The sequence below is a fragment of the Aedes albopictus genome, chromosome 2 (assembly GCF_035046485.1).
Source record: "Aedes albopictus strain Foshan chromosome 2, AalbF5, whole genome shotgun sequence".
NCBI lineage: Eukaryota > Metazoa > Arthropoda > Insecta > Diptera > Culicidae > Aedes > Aedes albopictus.
Window position 1 is genome coordinate 274,058,284 of NC_085137.1, and position 16,206 is coordinate 274,074,489.

The 16,206-nt window shown below is 34.7% G+C and overlaps 1 protein-coding gene across 1 annotated transcript in view; it reads right to left on the reverse strand.

Moving 5' to 3' along the window:
* Positions 1-2,322: 2,322 nt before the first annotated feature.
* The window catches only part of LOC134286561 (uncharacterized), a 42,725-nt gene continuing 28,841 nt past the window's right edge, over positions 2,323-16,206 (reverse strand). Inside the window, exon 2 of the mRNA XM_062848191.1 lies at positions 2,323-3,591. Coding sequence (XP_062704175.1) covers positions 2,323-3,591 — 1,269 coding nt within the window. The remainder of the gene's footprint in view (positions 3,592-16,206) is intronic.

Here is a 16,206-nt window from a genome sequence, read left to right on the forward strand (position 1 = left end):
AGCTCTGCCTACGGTAATGCAGTTCTGTGCTGAGAGTAGCTATCAACCTGTATCAATGATCCACAATAAATATCATCTAAAGCGGACATAATTCATATTTTACCTAATATTATAGTGAATAGAACTCAAAAGTATTTGTTCGTACTGATTGCACCGATCCGAAATTAGATTTAACAAACTGCGAGAAACTTTTTAATTTGCCCTACACGTTATCAACTTCACATCATCATCTTCATTCGATGCCTATTCATCTACATTGTCTCATCTGACATCTATTGCCTATCCTACCGCGTTAGCGCAATTATAGCTTTCTACACTATCGGTGTGAGTGGCCGGGCTGCCAATCCGTCCGCAGTCGTGGCAACAACTTGAATAAGTAAAAATTGAGAAAACTCGTAAAAGTTTTGCGTAGCATTTCGCATACTGGGGTGGTTAATTCAGGTGGAAAACATATTTTTGGCACATGCAAAGGTATTTCGTTTACTGATCAATTTCATCCCGAAAGCAAAATTATTGATTTTTTATTTTAACTGATATTTACCTATTGCAATAAAATGATTTGTAGTAAAAGTTTCAAACTCGTTGACTGATGAGAATCGTGGTCGTACTTGTTTTATTGCATTGAGTTTGACTTTCTTTGGGTGATCGACTGTACGTTGGATGATATCTTTAATTGGCATTTTAGTCTAATTTGGTCAATCAAAAACAACTATATGTTTTCTTAACTCGACGTTTCGGTCCTTATTGGACCTTTTTCAAGGATTCTGTAATGTTTGAGTTTGACCATATCGTTGCATTCGAAATCACGGTAGCATAAGTGGAAAATTTTTGACAGCTCCTCCCCTCTTAAAGTATATTCTCTCATACCTAATAGAAGGCCCCTAGAAATATCATAAACTTCCCCTAAAATGCTACGTCTTTAATGGACGGTTCCTAACAACAAATACTTCATGTCATCATTTTGCGTGTTTCTCTCCGGTAGAAAAAAAAATGTTTTTATCCTGGGCGTTTTTACATATATTTTCATATATTATATTAAACATAGCTCCATATGTTTGATTCACAAGTCTATCTAATGCAAAGTATTTATTTTATTCTAAATAGCTTTTTGAGATATTTGATTTTTAGTAACAAAATTCAGTTTCTTCAGAAGAAAAACTAAATAAATTTTTCAATGTGTATTTTTCTGAGAGCCGCAATATATTATTCTACAACTTTACTGAAGACACCTTTCCGATCGAACAAGCCGTTTCCGTGTTATAATTTTTTATTTTCTTGTGTTCCATTTTTTCATAGGCCCTAATTGAAAGTTAATCGAGACAAAATATGAACTTTTGATATGAAAAAATGGTTTCTCACATAAAAAGGAATAGTATACAAAAATATCAAGTAGATTAAAAACATCGATTAAAATGGATTCGTGCTGGTCTGTGGAATGCCTCTGCTCAAAACATTTCTACCAAAATAGTTCTGAACCAAAATCAACAGATGGCGCTAGTGTTCAACGGTTTTTATTTTAAAATTTTGGGCGAGAATTTCATGAACCTTTGCACTAGAAAGCACGTCGGTTCGTCGGTGCTAGAATGTCCAACTTGTTGTTTAGAATCCCCAAAAGCATAATTTTGCATGAAGACTCCCATGATTCATAGGTTTTTTAAGCCCTTCATATCTCCTAATAATCACTAATATCACATAAAACCCCAAAGTTCCTTAAAAATCCCCAATATAACCTTAAATATGCTTTTTAATTCTCAGATTTCCAAAAGGCATCATTTTCCTTAAAAACCCCTATGATTCCTAAGTATCCGTTATCCTCCCACATATCTCTTAAAAGTCCCCAACGTTCCAATCCCTAACTTTTCCGAAAATGTCCAACTTATTCTCAGATTTCTTTTAGGCACAATTTTCCTTCAAAGATCACCATCATCTTTCCCAATATTTCCCAAAAAATCAAAACATTTAAACACTATCTCCTAAAAATCCCTCAATATTCTCCAAAAACCCTCAACGTAACCTAAAAATCCCCAACTTCCCCTAAGATGTCCAACTTATTGCTTAGATTTCCCTAATGCATCATTTCCCATGAAGATTCTCATGATTCATACGTTTCCTTTAACACCCTCAATATTTGTAATTTGTAATTTGTAATTTTATTAAAAACGATAACCTGCCAGTATACACTTTAAATGAGGTCAAGGAAACTTACTTATTTTAATATTACTTAGGATACATAAAAATTAACAAATTTAGCTACGTTAGAACAAAATGAAACAAATTAACAATATATCAATGAAAAGTGAAAGTTGAATAGTTAAATACTGATTAATTTGGATTTTGCGCAAGCCGTTTCACGGCTGTCTTGAAGGTCGTAATTGTAGGCTTCTGCTTCACATCTGTCGGTAGGTTGTTCCAGCAGGCGGCTCCAGTGACAATCAAACTTTTGCCGCTCGATGTTGTGTGCCTCGGGATGATAAGGGAACGGGTTCGTTCCATCTGACCATGCACAAGATGATCTTGGATGTATCCTGGTAGGCTACCATCATATCCCTGCTTCATAAAACAACAGGTTCGCAGGTGGTAATTGGCTGGCAGGTCGTGTCCCAAGATGCTATTCCGTACGGTGCCCGTTGAATCACGACGACGTAGGTTGTACACAAACCGTACAGCAGACTTGAAGCATCGGTGGAGTTGACGCTTGAGTGCTGCAGAAAGGCCATGGTAGTAGACTATATCACAGTAAGTGAAAATAGGCACAATCACGGCTTGCACCAGTTTATGTCGAGTTGGCATGGAGAGAACGGCAGCGAAACGTCGAAAAGTTCTAAGAGTGTTATAGACCTTTTGTACCACCGTATTGACTTGGTGGGACCAGGTCAAATTGTTGTCAAGGTGAAGGCCGAGGTTAACCACTCTGTTGGATGGCGGAATAACCTCTCCATCAAACACTACATCTGTTTGAGGTCTGACTGTCCCAGTCTTACTGAAGACGATCATCTGGGTTTTCTTTGGGTTTGGATACAATCGGTTTTGTTTTGCCCACTGTGCAACCTCATTTAGGTCTTCGTTGATGATACGTACCAGACGATCGATGTTGTCGATGGGTCCAGATATGTAGATCTGGAGGTCATCAGCGTAAAGCTGATAGTTAAATTTCAGAGTGGTAGGGAGATTGTTGATGTAAAGGCTAAAGAGGAGGGCGCTTAGGCAGGAGGCTTGGGGCGTTCCGTCGGTAACCTCGCAAACAGCAGACATCTTATCACCAACACGAACCGTCTGGTGTCGTTCTCCTAGAAATGATGATACCAGGTCACATGCAGTTCGGGAGAATAGAAATTCTTCGTTGAAGTTGGTGCGTAGCATGCGGTGATCCACGCAGTTGAATGCTAGTGAAAAATCCACTAGCACCATGATGGTACAACTGTTCTCGAAGTTGCTGTACACGTCGTGAACCACTTTCGCTGGCGCGGTCGTGGTACTGAAACCTTTCCGATATCCAGATTGATTTCGAGCAAGGAGACGAGCATTCGGGTTATCCAGGTGTTCAGAAATCTGACCATCTTCTCTAACACTTTCGAGACTGCAGGCAGAACGCTGATGGGGCGGAAATCCTTCGGCGTTGTAGGATTGGATGTTTTCGGTATTGGCGTAACGATGGCGGTTTTCCACAGAGACGGAAAGGGGTGAGTTTCGATAATTGTGTTGAAGAGATGGCAAAGCAGCGGAAGGATGAAGGGACACATCATTTTAATAAAAGATATTGGAATGTTGTCGGAGCCAGCGGCATTCGTCTGAATCTCAAATATCTTCCGGCATACTTCTTCAGTGTTCGTGTTACGAAAATTGAACTCCATTGCTCCATGGTCAACGGCTGTCCGATGGAGCGGCTCTGTTGATGTACAGATTTGGTTCCTACTCTGAAGCTGGCGATGTCCATCCGAGAAAAACCTGTTAAGTCAACTTCATCAGAGACACTGCTTCGTCGAGTTGTGGATGCCCTCTCTTCTGAGGTTGCACCACAGCTTTTTGGCAGGAAGGTTGTGGTCAAAATGAAGCTCGGCGTATCGTTTTTTGGCCTCGAAGATTATCCCAAGTAACACAGAAAACATCTTTGTCTATCGAATTTTCAAAACATGCTTTATAAACGTATTACAAGAGCATTAGAAAACAATTAATGTTTTTTTTTTTCAAGTTTTATTTTTGTTGGTTGCTGGCTAATAGAAAAATAATATCATTGGCTGTAAAACGTGAAAAAATATGTATACTTTCTTACCGATTTTGGCAACACGAGGTGAATTTTATGTTGCCAAAATCGGTAATTTTTTTTGTGGAATATTTTCAACTTTTATACGTCAATTTGACTTATATTTTAAATATGGACTATTCACAAGTTATAACACGATCCCTTTAGGTGACGTTCATAAATTACGCCATGATTTATAAAATTGTTGATTTTGGAAAATTTAATGAATATTGATTTTTTGAAGAAGAGTAAGGCTGAAATATAAAAACGTCTACAAATACAAACGATTTTTCGGTAAAAAAATTTTGGTCAAAATTTTTTGTTGCCAAAATCGGTAAAAAATTGTTGTCAAAATCGGGTGTTGCCAAAATCGGTAAGAAGTTGTTGCCAAAAACGGGTGTCGCCAAAATCGGGAAGGAAATGTTGCCAAAAACGGGTGTTGCCAAAATCGGGAGTAGACAAAAACGAGTGTTGCCAAAATCGGTAAGAAACTGTTTTGTTTATTTGTTTATTTTTTTATTTGTTTATTTGTTTATTTGTTTATTTGTTTATTTGTTTATTTGTTTATTTGTTTATTTGTTTATTTGTTTATTTGTTTATTTGTTTATTTGTTTATTTGTTTATTTGTTTATTTGTTTATTTGTTTATTTGTTTATTTGTTTATTTGTTTATTTGTTTATTTGTTTATTTGTTTATTTGTTTATTTGTTTATTTGTTTATTTGTTTATTTGTTTATTTGTTTATTTGTTTATTTGTTTATTTGTTTATTTGTTTATTTGTTTATTTGTTTATTTGTTTATTTGTTTATTTGTTTATTTGTTTATTTGTTTATTTGTTTATTTGTTTATTTGTTTATTTGTTTATTTGTTTATTTGTTTATTTGTTTATTTGTTTATTTGTTTATTTGTTTATTTGTTTATTTGTTTATTTGTTTATTTGTTTATTTGTTTATTTGTTTATTTGTTTATTTGTTTATTTGTTTATTTGTTTATTTGTTTATTTGTTTATTTGTTTATTTGTTTATTTGTTTATTTGTTTATTTGTTTATTTGTTTATTTGTTTATTTGTTTATTTGTTTATTTGTTTATTTGTTTATTTGTTTATTTGTTTATTTGTTTATTTGTTTATTTGTTTATTTGTTTATTTGTTTATTTGTTTATTTGTTTATTTGTTTATTTGTTTATTTGTTTATTTGTTTATTTGTTTATTTGTTTATTTGTTTATTTGTTTATTTGTTTATTTGTTTATTTGTTTATTTGTTTATTTGTTTATTTGTTTATTTGTTTATTTGTTTATTTGTTTATTTGTTTATTTGTTTATTTGTTTATTTGTTTATTTGTTTATTTGTTTATTTGTTTATTTGTTTATTTGTTTATTTGTTTATTTGTTTATTTGTTTATTTGTTTATTTGTTTATTTGTTTATTTGTTTATTTGTTTATTTGTTTATTTGTTTATTTGTTTATTTGTTTATTTGTTTATTTGTTTATTTGTTTATTTGTTTATTTGTTTATTTGTTTATTTGTTTATTTGTTTATTTGTTTATTTGTTTATTTGTTTATTTGTTTATTTGTTTATTTGTTTATTTGTTTATTTGTTTATTTGTTTATTTGTTTATTTGTTTATTTGTTTATTTGTTTATTTGTTTATTTGTTTATTTGTTTATTTGTTTATTTGTTTATTTGTTTATTTGTTTATTTGTTTATTTGTTTATTTGTTTATTTGTTTATTTGTTTATTTGTTTATTTGTTTATTTGTTTATTTGTTTATTTGTTTATTTGTTTATTTGTTTATTTGTTTATTTGTTTATTTGTTTATTTGTTTATTTGTTTATTTGTTTATTTGTTTATTTGTTTATTTGTTTATTTGTTTATTTGTTTATTTGTTTATTTGTTTATTTGTTTATTTGTTTATTTGTTTATTTGTTTATTTGTTTATTTGTTTATTTGTTTATTTGTTTATTTGTTTAATGATTTAAAATCATAATCAGTTCAACTTGTTTTTGTTGTTCAAATATCGGCGTGATTACATTACTCCCCATTTTCGCATTTCAAGCACCTCACTACTACCAAGAAAATTTGAATCCGCTCATAGCGCACGCTGTTCCCAACGGAAAAGCCTCCAGTTTCGCCTTAAGGCGAAACTGGAAGCATTTTCTCATTTTTTCGGTTTTTGATTTTTTATTAAATAACGAAGCAATATTTTCAAAATCGGTTTTCGTGCACATGTAGAGTATAGATCAAGGTATCTTCTGAATTTTTTGAGGTGGAAAATGTTTTCCGTTTTCGTAGAAACCATTTTTTTGTGAAATTTTGTTCAAAAATGGTTTCTGCAAAAACGAAAAACATTTTCCATTACAAAAAAAAAATCAGAAGATACCTTGATCCATACTCTACATGTGCACGAAAACCGATTTTGAAAATATTGCTTCGTTATCTAATAAAAAATTAAAAACCAAAAAGTGAGGAAATGCTTCCAGTTTCGCCTTAAGCAATAACAAGCTAACAGGAGCCGAAAGGCTTAGAACGATTAGAATAACAAATTTGAAAAATAGCATGTATGTCGCTTAGTGGCGATACTAGAATATTAACAGCATACTAACGAAGCGGTGCGCATAGCATGAAGAAGATTAGGATAACGAATTGGTGATGGTGCACAAGGCACATAACGCCTCCCCTCCGATCCGAAGAAATACTGCATGGTGGTACCGGAGGGGAATTTAAGGTGGAGGTGAACTAGGAGAGTGTTTTTAGTGGGCAGGCGCACATTCGAATCCCATACAGCGTCTGTAGAAGATTTTTGGACTCCTAAAATAAAAACACACACACACACACACACACACAAACGTGCGCGTACTCAATTTTATCACTCTGCTAGTTAGTGTTCTCCGTCGCAATTTTCGAATTTCTTATTTCACCGGTCAGGTTGGAGGATCATCCATGTGTAAAAAAATCATGTTTCCATTGTATACGCACCACATTGTATGCAGTCGTTGAAAAATTAATTGGCGGAAGAAAGGGTGTTCGCTACAGTACGAACATGACCAGCTTTTTATGTACTAAACGAATAGTATTTCTTCAACTTTGTGAAGGGGGGTGCTGAATATGATGTTCGTATAAAAGCGTATATCATTCATTCAATAACATTCACATTTCGTTTATCAATATAACAGTACGTTAGTTAGTTACTCCATAATGAAACTAAAGTTCGTGGTAAGTGTAACATAATATATTTCATACAACCGCTATTTAATTGAAAAGAATATCGTTCCTCAGAAGGAGGTCACTTTTTTTTAAGACTATTCCTTCTAGGAAACCATTTGACCCATATCATTAGGAGTCATCCTTATAAAGTGCTGTTCGTTTGATTGCTGATCGCTGGCAAACCTGGTTTTCAAATTAAACTTTTGTGTAAAGCGAAGATAAGGGTAGCCACATTGCATGCTTTGAATAATTTATATTTGATTTAAAATAGGTGAACTGGTGACTTCGGCAGATTAATTATTTTACTTTTGGCCAAGGAGAGTGCTAACAAATCAGCATGTCATTATTGATACTTGTTTGAATAACTCTAGAACGAAATGTGCAATTGCGATAAAATTGGCAAGTATCAATAAGCAAAAGCCTAGTAACTTTCAGATGCTACAAAAAAATTGAATTCATCAACAGAAGCTTGAAAAGTTGATTGGATATTAAATCAGTTGTTCTAAAAATTATTGCATATTAGTCATATTGATATCTGTGTCTTGTTTGAATTATATCTTTATTGCTAACTGGCCTATTATAATAAAATCTTGCATTCATAATCTCACACATTCTTAAACGATTGACATATAGTTGAGAAATTATTTGATACACACTTGATCGAATGTATCTGAAAAATCAAATAAGATTGCTCCCATGTACTTTTTTCAAGATACCATAAAATGGGGTGTTAAGAACTCATGGGGTGTTAAGAGATTCATCTTCATATTCTATTTTGAAAAATTGCCAAACCACATAAACATTTATTTACTAATTCACTGCAAATGTGTATTGGAAATAGTCTTTAGAGACTATTTAGATTGATACATATAATAAGAAAATTGGTCAAATGTTTCTATTCAATGCCGCAGTAGTCCCCTCTTTACAGAAGTTTGTGTTCTACATGTGTTTTTTTTATGTTTAAACGAATGTATGTATATTCTTTAAAATCAATATCCCATCTGTTTTCTTATTTAAACATTACACTAGTTTACAAAATAAAACGAAAGTCGTGAACTTCTGTCAACGACCAAAATTTTTGGAGCATAATTTAGCGCTGATTTCGAAACCGTGCTTCAAAAAATTTAAAGTAGAACAGTTTTTGAGTTTTAGCTCAATATCGAGTTTTACAACTTTTTAAAATATGGAATTAACTAAAATTCAAATATCTTTCGTTTTGTTCAACCAATTTTAAATCTTTTTCCATAAATTAAAAGCTGAATATCATACCATTCGATCATCTGAATACAGGTTTTGCGTCAGATTGATGAAATTCAAGATATTGGCGAGTTTTGACGATCTCCTTAAATTTTAGCAAAATTTCAAAAAATATTCGAAGGAATGTGTTTTTTTTTTCAAAGAGAAAAAAAAAATTTAAAAATTCTTTCTCAACGATTATTTGACATATCATATGTAGGCGAGTTACAGTAAAAAAAATAAGCTCAATCGGAGCATTGGTTACGGAGACTGAGCTGTTTCAAGTGAGCGACATTGCTTGAAAATAGAACAAAAATAGATTTCAAATCATCAACCTTGTATGGAAAGTCGAAAAAATTTCCGCTCTACTGTAATTTTTTTCCTTCGCGTTTTCGAATTCAGGGCATGATTCTACACCAAAAACGATCATCAACTTATCGAGTTCAAAAATGCTGTAAACTAGTGTTATCAATGATTGACGCTAAAACTTGACATCCAAAGCTTTTTGGAAATGTGGAATATGCTCGTTTGTATATTATGTAAACCAGACTATCACTAATCTTGGAAAAGCAAGTATTTATGAAGAAGAAGCATGCAATTAGTAAATAATTCAAAAACTTATCGTTTTTAACAAAAAACACAAACAAATAGGAAATTTAATGGCATGTCACAACGACAAAAAAGATATATTAAACTTCTTCCCGTGCAGAGAGGAATAACAAAAGCATAAGAAAATGTGTTGTTTTGGCAAAATAACTAAGTAACAAAATCAGATATTTTTGTGTTATTAGCATAACATGTTATGTTATAAACTTGCCTGTCATAAGCGGCAAAATCACAAATAAATGTTAGTTTCATTGACATCTTAATAGCAGGTAATGAAAAAATAATTGAAAAACAAATTATGAACTTTAAAAGGTATTGATAATAATCCAAAGCAAATTTGCCTTTGGATTATTATCAATACCTTTTATAATATTAAACTCATAACAAAGTAACAAAGTTATAAGTCTGTGGTGGGTTGCGTACTTGCTTCTTGACAGTTGAACTGGTCATAGAATGAACGCCATCCTCAGCCTACTTCATTAGTTCCAAAACTACCACATCTCCTTTTCTTTATATTTGAAAAAGCTTTTTACATATTAAATGGCCGGAATGTTTTAGCTCAATCCGTGATGGACTTTGATTTTGTCTTGCGCTCATGAATGTTCGTGAGGGACTTCATCTGTCATGCCCTTACCGAACCAACCAACAGGTTGTCCGTGAAAGACTTTACTTGTCGTGCCTTCACCGGACCAACCAACCGGTTGTCCGTGAAGGACTTTATTTGTCGTGCCTCCACCAGACCAACCATCCCACATTGGGCAAAATCAAGCCCAAAGGTGGAAAAAATTAATAACTTTCTTAATACAAGACACTATGTGACCATCAATGGCTTATTCGAAAGCAAATTTTCTCAAGAATTGATTGGTGGATGATTAATGTACGGGCAACTTATCTGAAGCGAGTTATAGAGCCCGTTTTACCCCAGTTCCTCCTAAAATTTGTGAATTTCTGTTATTGTACGGCACTTGTTATGATTTTAATGATTATTTCGCTGGGAAACCATCGCCCCACTCCCATTGAGTAACGTTACATACAAAAAGTTATTAAAATGTTGGAATTTTAGGGTGTTGTGGGGTCAATTAGACAATGGTATATTTTCAAGGTAGAAATTCATTTTTTATTTTTATTTATGATTTTTTACGTGACAATAACTAAATAAATGATCGAACACACATGGTTTATTTCTAAAGAAACCATTTTTGGCGAGTTTGATCTCAAATTATTGGTTATATTTAAGTTTTCCCGCATACAAATATGAATAGTTCCCATCCTTATACCACCGATTCCAAACATTTCCAAACGATGAGCCATTGCTTATATACTCCAAAAATATCCTAAATGTTGTTTGCGCATAGCCCCATAGACGGGAGGTGACGGCAGCATATAGTTTTAGAGCTTAGTTTACCCAAACTCCCCTATAAACTTATTTTTTATTGTTTTTAAATTAGAACAACTTTAACTTCAAACTTCTATGCATGATATGAGTTAATATTGATAAAGAGCTAACCAGTAATTTCTCTGCATCCTATGAAGTTTGGAAATTAAAGGTAAATGAGAAAAAAAAACATTCAAAAAGCTTGAATGACCATATAAGGTGACAAATAGCTTGTTTGGCAGATAATTTCTATACGAATGATTCTTGTACTTACGACATTCCTTCAGCGGGGTGTAAAGTCTGTTTCACCCCAATTTCCCTTAAAGTATAATAAAATTATTCCATTGCAGTTGATATAATATATCATTCATATTATAACCTTCTGATTCCAATGAGTATACATGAAAGATGTTACAGTCAGGTCTTTTTTTACGCGGTTTTCATTTACGCGGCCGCGCTTCGGCTATATGTGTTCTACCTGTGCATCAATCAGTGATTAATGAACTCGTATGGATATATTCTTTCAAACAAGTTATTTGTCGACTTTTGATTGTTTTTTTTTCATTTAACCCCATTGTACCCTAAATTTCCAAATTTCATAGGATGCAGTGATATTACTGGTTAGCTCTTCATCAATATTAACTCATATCATGCATAGAAGTTTGAAGTTAAAGTTGTTTTAATTTAAAAACAATAAAAAATAAGTTTATAGGGAAGTTTGGGTAAACTAAGCTCTAAAACTATATGCTGCCGTCACCTCCCGTCTATGGGGCTATGCGCAAACAACATTTAGGATATTTTTGGAGTATATAAGCAATGGCTCATCGTTTGGAAATGTTTGGAATCGGTGGTAAGGTACACCGGGGCAAGTTGAAACGGGTGGGGCAAAGTGAAACACGAAATTTTGAAATAGATTTCAATACAATTTGGAAATTTATCCTTCGCTAAAAGGTGGTTTGAATCAAAAACTATGTTTTATGGCGATCAAACTGTTTATCATCATTAGAAAACATCATGTTAACCCGCTGTTTCATCTTGCCCCACCCGTTTCAACTTGCCCCGGTGTACCTTATAAGGATGGGAACTATTCATATTTGTATGCGGGAAAACTTAAATATAACCAATAATTTGAAATCAAACTCGCCAAAAATGGTTTCTTTAGAAATAAACCATGTGTGTTCGATCATTTATTTAGTTATTGTCACGTAAAAAATCATAAATAAAAATAAAAAATGAATTTCTACCTTGAAAATATACCATTGTCTAATTGACCCCACAACACCCTAAAATTCCAACATTTTAATAACTTTTTGTATGTAACGTTACTCAATGGGAGTGGGGCGATGGTATCCCAGCGAAATAATCATTAAAATCATAACAAGTGCCGTACAATAACAGAAATTCACAAATTTTAGGGGGAACTGGGGTAAAACGGGCTCTATAACTCGCTTCAGATAAGTTGCCCGTACATTAGTCATCCACCAACCAATTCTTGAGAAAATTTGCTTTCGAACAAGCCATTGATGGTCACATAGTGTCTTGTATTAAGAAAGTTATTAATTTTTTCCACCTTTGGGCTTGATTTTGCCCAATGTGCATCCGGTTGTCCGTGAAGGACTTTACTTGTCGCGCCTTCACCGGACCAACCAACCGGTTGTCTGTGTAGGACTTTATTTGTTCCTCGTGCGTCTTGAGGAGGCGTGGCACCGTAGATTTGATCGCTTCGTTAAACTTTCATTTCCAGCCGATTCATTGTCTTCAATTCGATGGTAGCACGGGTTCCCTCGGTAAATCTTGTCGCAATAGATCCTCGATGGCCAGCTTTTTGAACTTTCGAGCCGAAAACATTCAGACGACTTTGACACATTGGGCTGGACTGAGGGTATCGCATCTTCGATTTATTCATGGGTTCATTCTACTTCTTTTTCTTTTTCATTGAAATCGAGCAACTTCCCCGAGATCCGATCCTCGTCACCCATTTGTGGTAGGTTGTGTACTTGCTTCTTGACAGTTGGACTGGTCATGGAATGAATGCCATCCTCAGCCTACTTGATTAGTTCCAAAACTACCACAAAGTCCACAACATAGAACATAAAAAGAGCTTTTAGATCGAGTGCTTGAAGTACCCTATATTTGTTACTCAATACGAGGGACAGAAAATCTGGTCATAGTTGTCCAAGTACTAAAACTCCTAAGCTAAGAAGTTGGCTCTGTATCAAAATGTAATGCCAGAAGGAAGAGAAAGAGATACTGAGAGAATACGCACACGCTCCTCATCACGCAATGTTCTAAACAACGGAATTCTCGAATGATGTGAATTTCAAAATTTGCTATTGTTGTGCTATTGTTGATACAATATTTGTACACTCTCAATAGTACAATAATAACTAAGCTTGGCCTGCAATAAACATATATTAACCAATAGCTTGATCATAACAAAATAAGATTGTTAAACAAAATATGTTATGGGAAGGTAATGTCTTGATAAGAAAATAATGACAAATGTAACGAATCACCTAATGAGACCCGAAATAAACGTGATCCGAACGATCATTCATACCAGTTAGCAGGGTTGTGCAGTTTCAGGATGGTTAATGCCGAACGACACTCGCTTTAACCATCACTTCATACGACAAACGCAGTCCATCAAAACATAATCGATTCACGCAAAAGCCACTCAAGCCAACCCTCGTTCAATGCAGAGTCAACCACATCCAGCAGCAGCGATCGTCTCTTGTTTTCGAACCACACGATTAAACACCGAAGCGAGTTTTTGTTCTACGCCTTGCATTCTATTCATAGGGCGTGCTATGTTTGTGTTTGCTACGCCATGCAATACTACTAAACAAATTGACCTTCATCCTGGCCCTTTTAGATGAGAGTCACCCGGCAGTGAGTGACATACAGTCGAGACTCTTATAAGATCACTGGTCGGGGGGCGCAATAGGAATCCGCTTAATAGGAGACTAAGAGCTTATGGGATTTCGGCATTTTGGGGGTGTGGCCTATTATCTCGAGTGTGTTAAGAGTTAACGCAATACTTTCTTCGGCAAAGTTTTAGGGCATGTTAAGATCTACCATTTAGAACTTTGGTTCATATGATTAGTTGGCAAGTTGGCAATCTGATGCTAAATTGCACTACGGGAACCATATCAGGTTGTCAAGCAAACGTTACGATATGCGACAGCTCAAGACCCTGATAATTTGGAAGGATAGTGTCTTCGGGAAAGTTGTTGGGTACGCCAATAACTTACTGACAATGAGTTGCGAAGTTCGAAATTCCTCCACTGGGCGGCGCTAGTGAGCAAGTAAAATTTCAAAACCTCATATCTCAGAATCCCGATAACTTAGGAATATGGTGTCTTCGGCAAAGTTGATCAGTATGACATGAACTTACATAAAAATAAACACTTGTTTCGCAATTCTGCCACTAGGTGGCGCTAATGAACTTGCAAATTTTAGAAATCTCATAGCTCAGAATCCTGATAACTTTGAAAGTTGGTGTCTTCGGCAAAGTTGATCAGTATGACATAAACTTACATAAAAATAAACACTTGTTTCAAAATTCTGCCAATAGGAGGCGCTAGTGAACTTGTAAATTTTAGAAATCTCATAGCTCAGAATTCTGATAACTTAGGAAGTTGGTGTTTTCGGCAAAGTTGATCAGTATGACATAAACTTACATAAAAATAAACATTTGTTTCGCAATTCTGCCACTAGGCGGCGTTTACCGGGTTTTTTCGTCTTTTTTCGACTTTTTTGGCGGTTTTTCGGCTTTGCATGTTCACTAGCGCCGCCTAGTGGCAGAATTTCGAAACAAGTGTTTATTTTTATGTAAGTTTATGTCACTCTGATCAACTTTCCCAAAGACACCAACTTTCTAAGTTATCAGGATTCTGAGCTATGAGATTTCTAAAATTTGTATGTTCACTAGCATCGCCTAGTGGCAGAATTTTGAAACAAGTGTTTATTTTTATGTAAGTTTATGTCATACTGATCAACTTTGCCGAAGACACCAACTTCCTATATTATCAGGATTCTGAGCTATGAGATTTCTAAAATTTGAAAGTTCACTAGCGCCTCCTAGTGGCAGAATTTTGAACCAAGTGTTTATTTTTATGTAAGTTCTTGTCATTCTGATCAACTTTTCCGAAGACACCAACTTTCTAAGTTATCGGGGGGAGCGACACTAGTTTTGCCAAGCCGAAAAATCGCCAAAAAAATCGAAAAAAGATGAAAAAACCCGGTAAACGCCGCCTAGTGGCAGAATCGCGAAACAAGTGTTTATTTTTATGTAAATTTAGGTTATACTGACCAACTTTGCCGAAAACACCAACTTCCTAAGTTATCAGAATTCTGAGCTATGAGATTTCTAAAATTTGCAAGTTCACTAGCGCCTCCTAGTGGCAGAATTTTGAACCAAGTGTTTATTTTTATGTAAGTTTATGTCATACTGATCAACTTTACCGAAGACACCAACTTCCTAAGTTATCAGGATTCTGAGCTTTGAGATTTTTAAAATTTGCAAGTTTACTAGCGCCTCCTAGTGGCAGAATTGCGAAGCAAGTGTTTATTTTTATGTAAGCTCATGTCATTCTGATCAACTTTTCCGAAGACACCAACTTTCTAAGTTATCTGGGGGAGCGACACTAGTTTTGCCAAGCCGAAAAACCGCCAAAAAAAATCGAAAAAAAGACGAAAAAACCCGGTAAACGCCGCCTAGTGGCAGAATTGCAAAACAAGTGTTTATTTTTATGTAAGTTTATGTTATACTGATCAACTTTGCCGAAGACACCAACTTTCTAAATTATCAGGAAGCTATGAGATTTCTAAAATTTGCATGTTCACTAGCGCCGCCTAGTGGCAGAATTGCGAAACAAGTGTTTATTTTTATGTAAGTTTATGTCATACTGATCAACTTTGCCGAAGACACCATCTTCCTAAGTTATCGGGATTCTGAGATATGAGGTTTTGAAATTTTACTTGCTCACTAGCGCCGCCCAGTGGAGGAATTTCGAACTTCGCAATACATCGTCAGTAAGTTATTGGCGTACCCAACAACTTTCCCGAAGACACTATCCTTCCAAATTATCAGGATCTTGAGCTGTCGCATATCGTAACGTTTGTTTGACAACCTGATATGGTTCCCGTAGTGCAATTTAGCATCAGATTGTTGATGGTCCCTCTAGCGGCCAAATTGCCAACTAATCATATGAACCAAAGTTCTAAATGGTAGATCTTATCAAGCCCTAAAACTTTGCCGAAGAAAGTATTGCGTTAACTCCTAACACACCCGAGATAATAGGCCACACCCCCAAAATGCCGAAATCCCATAAGCTCTTAGTCTCCTATAACGCTCACCCCTGTCTAGTAGGAGTTCGTTTAATAGGAGTCCGTTTAATAGGAATTCGTTTAGTAAGAGACTCGACTGTAGCTCTGCGTCGAAACGACGGTAAACAAGCGTTCGGCTGCTCAGGAGATGTGCAGAGAAAGAGCGGGGCGACGGCAGCCACCGTATCAATGCGTTCGTCTCGAATGTGTTTCGTTA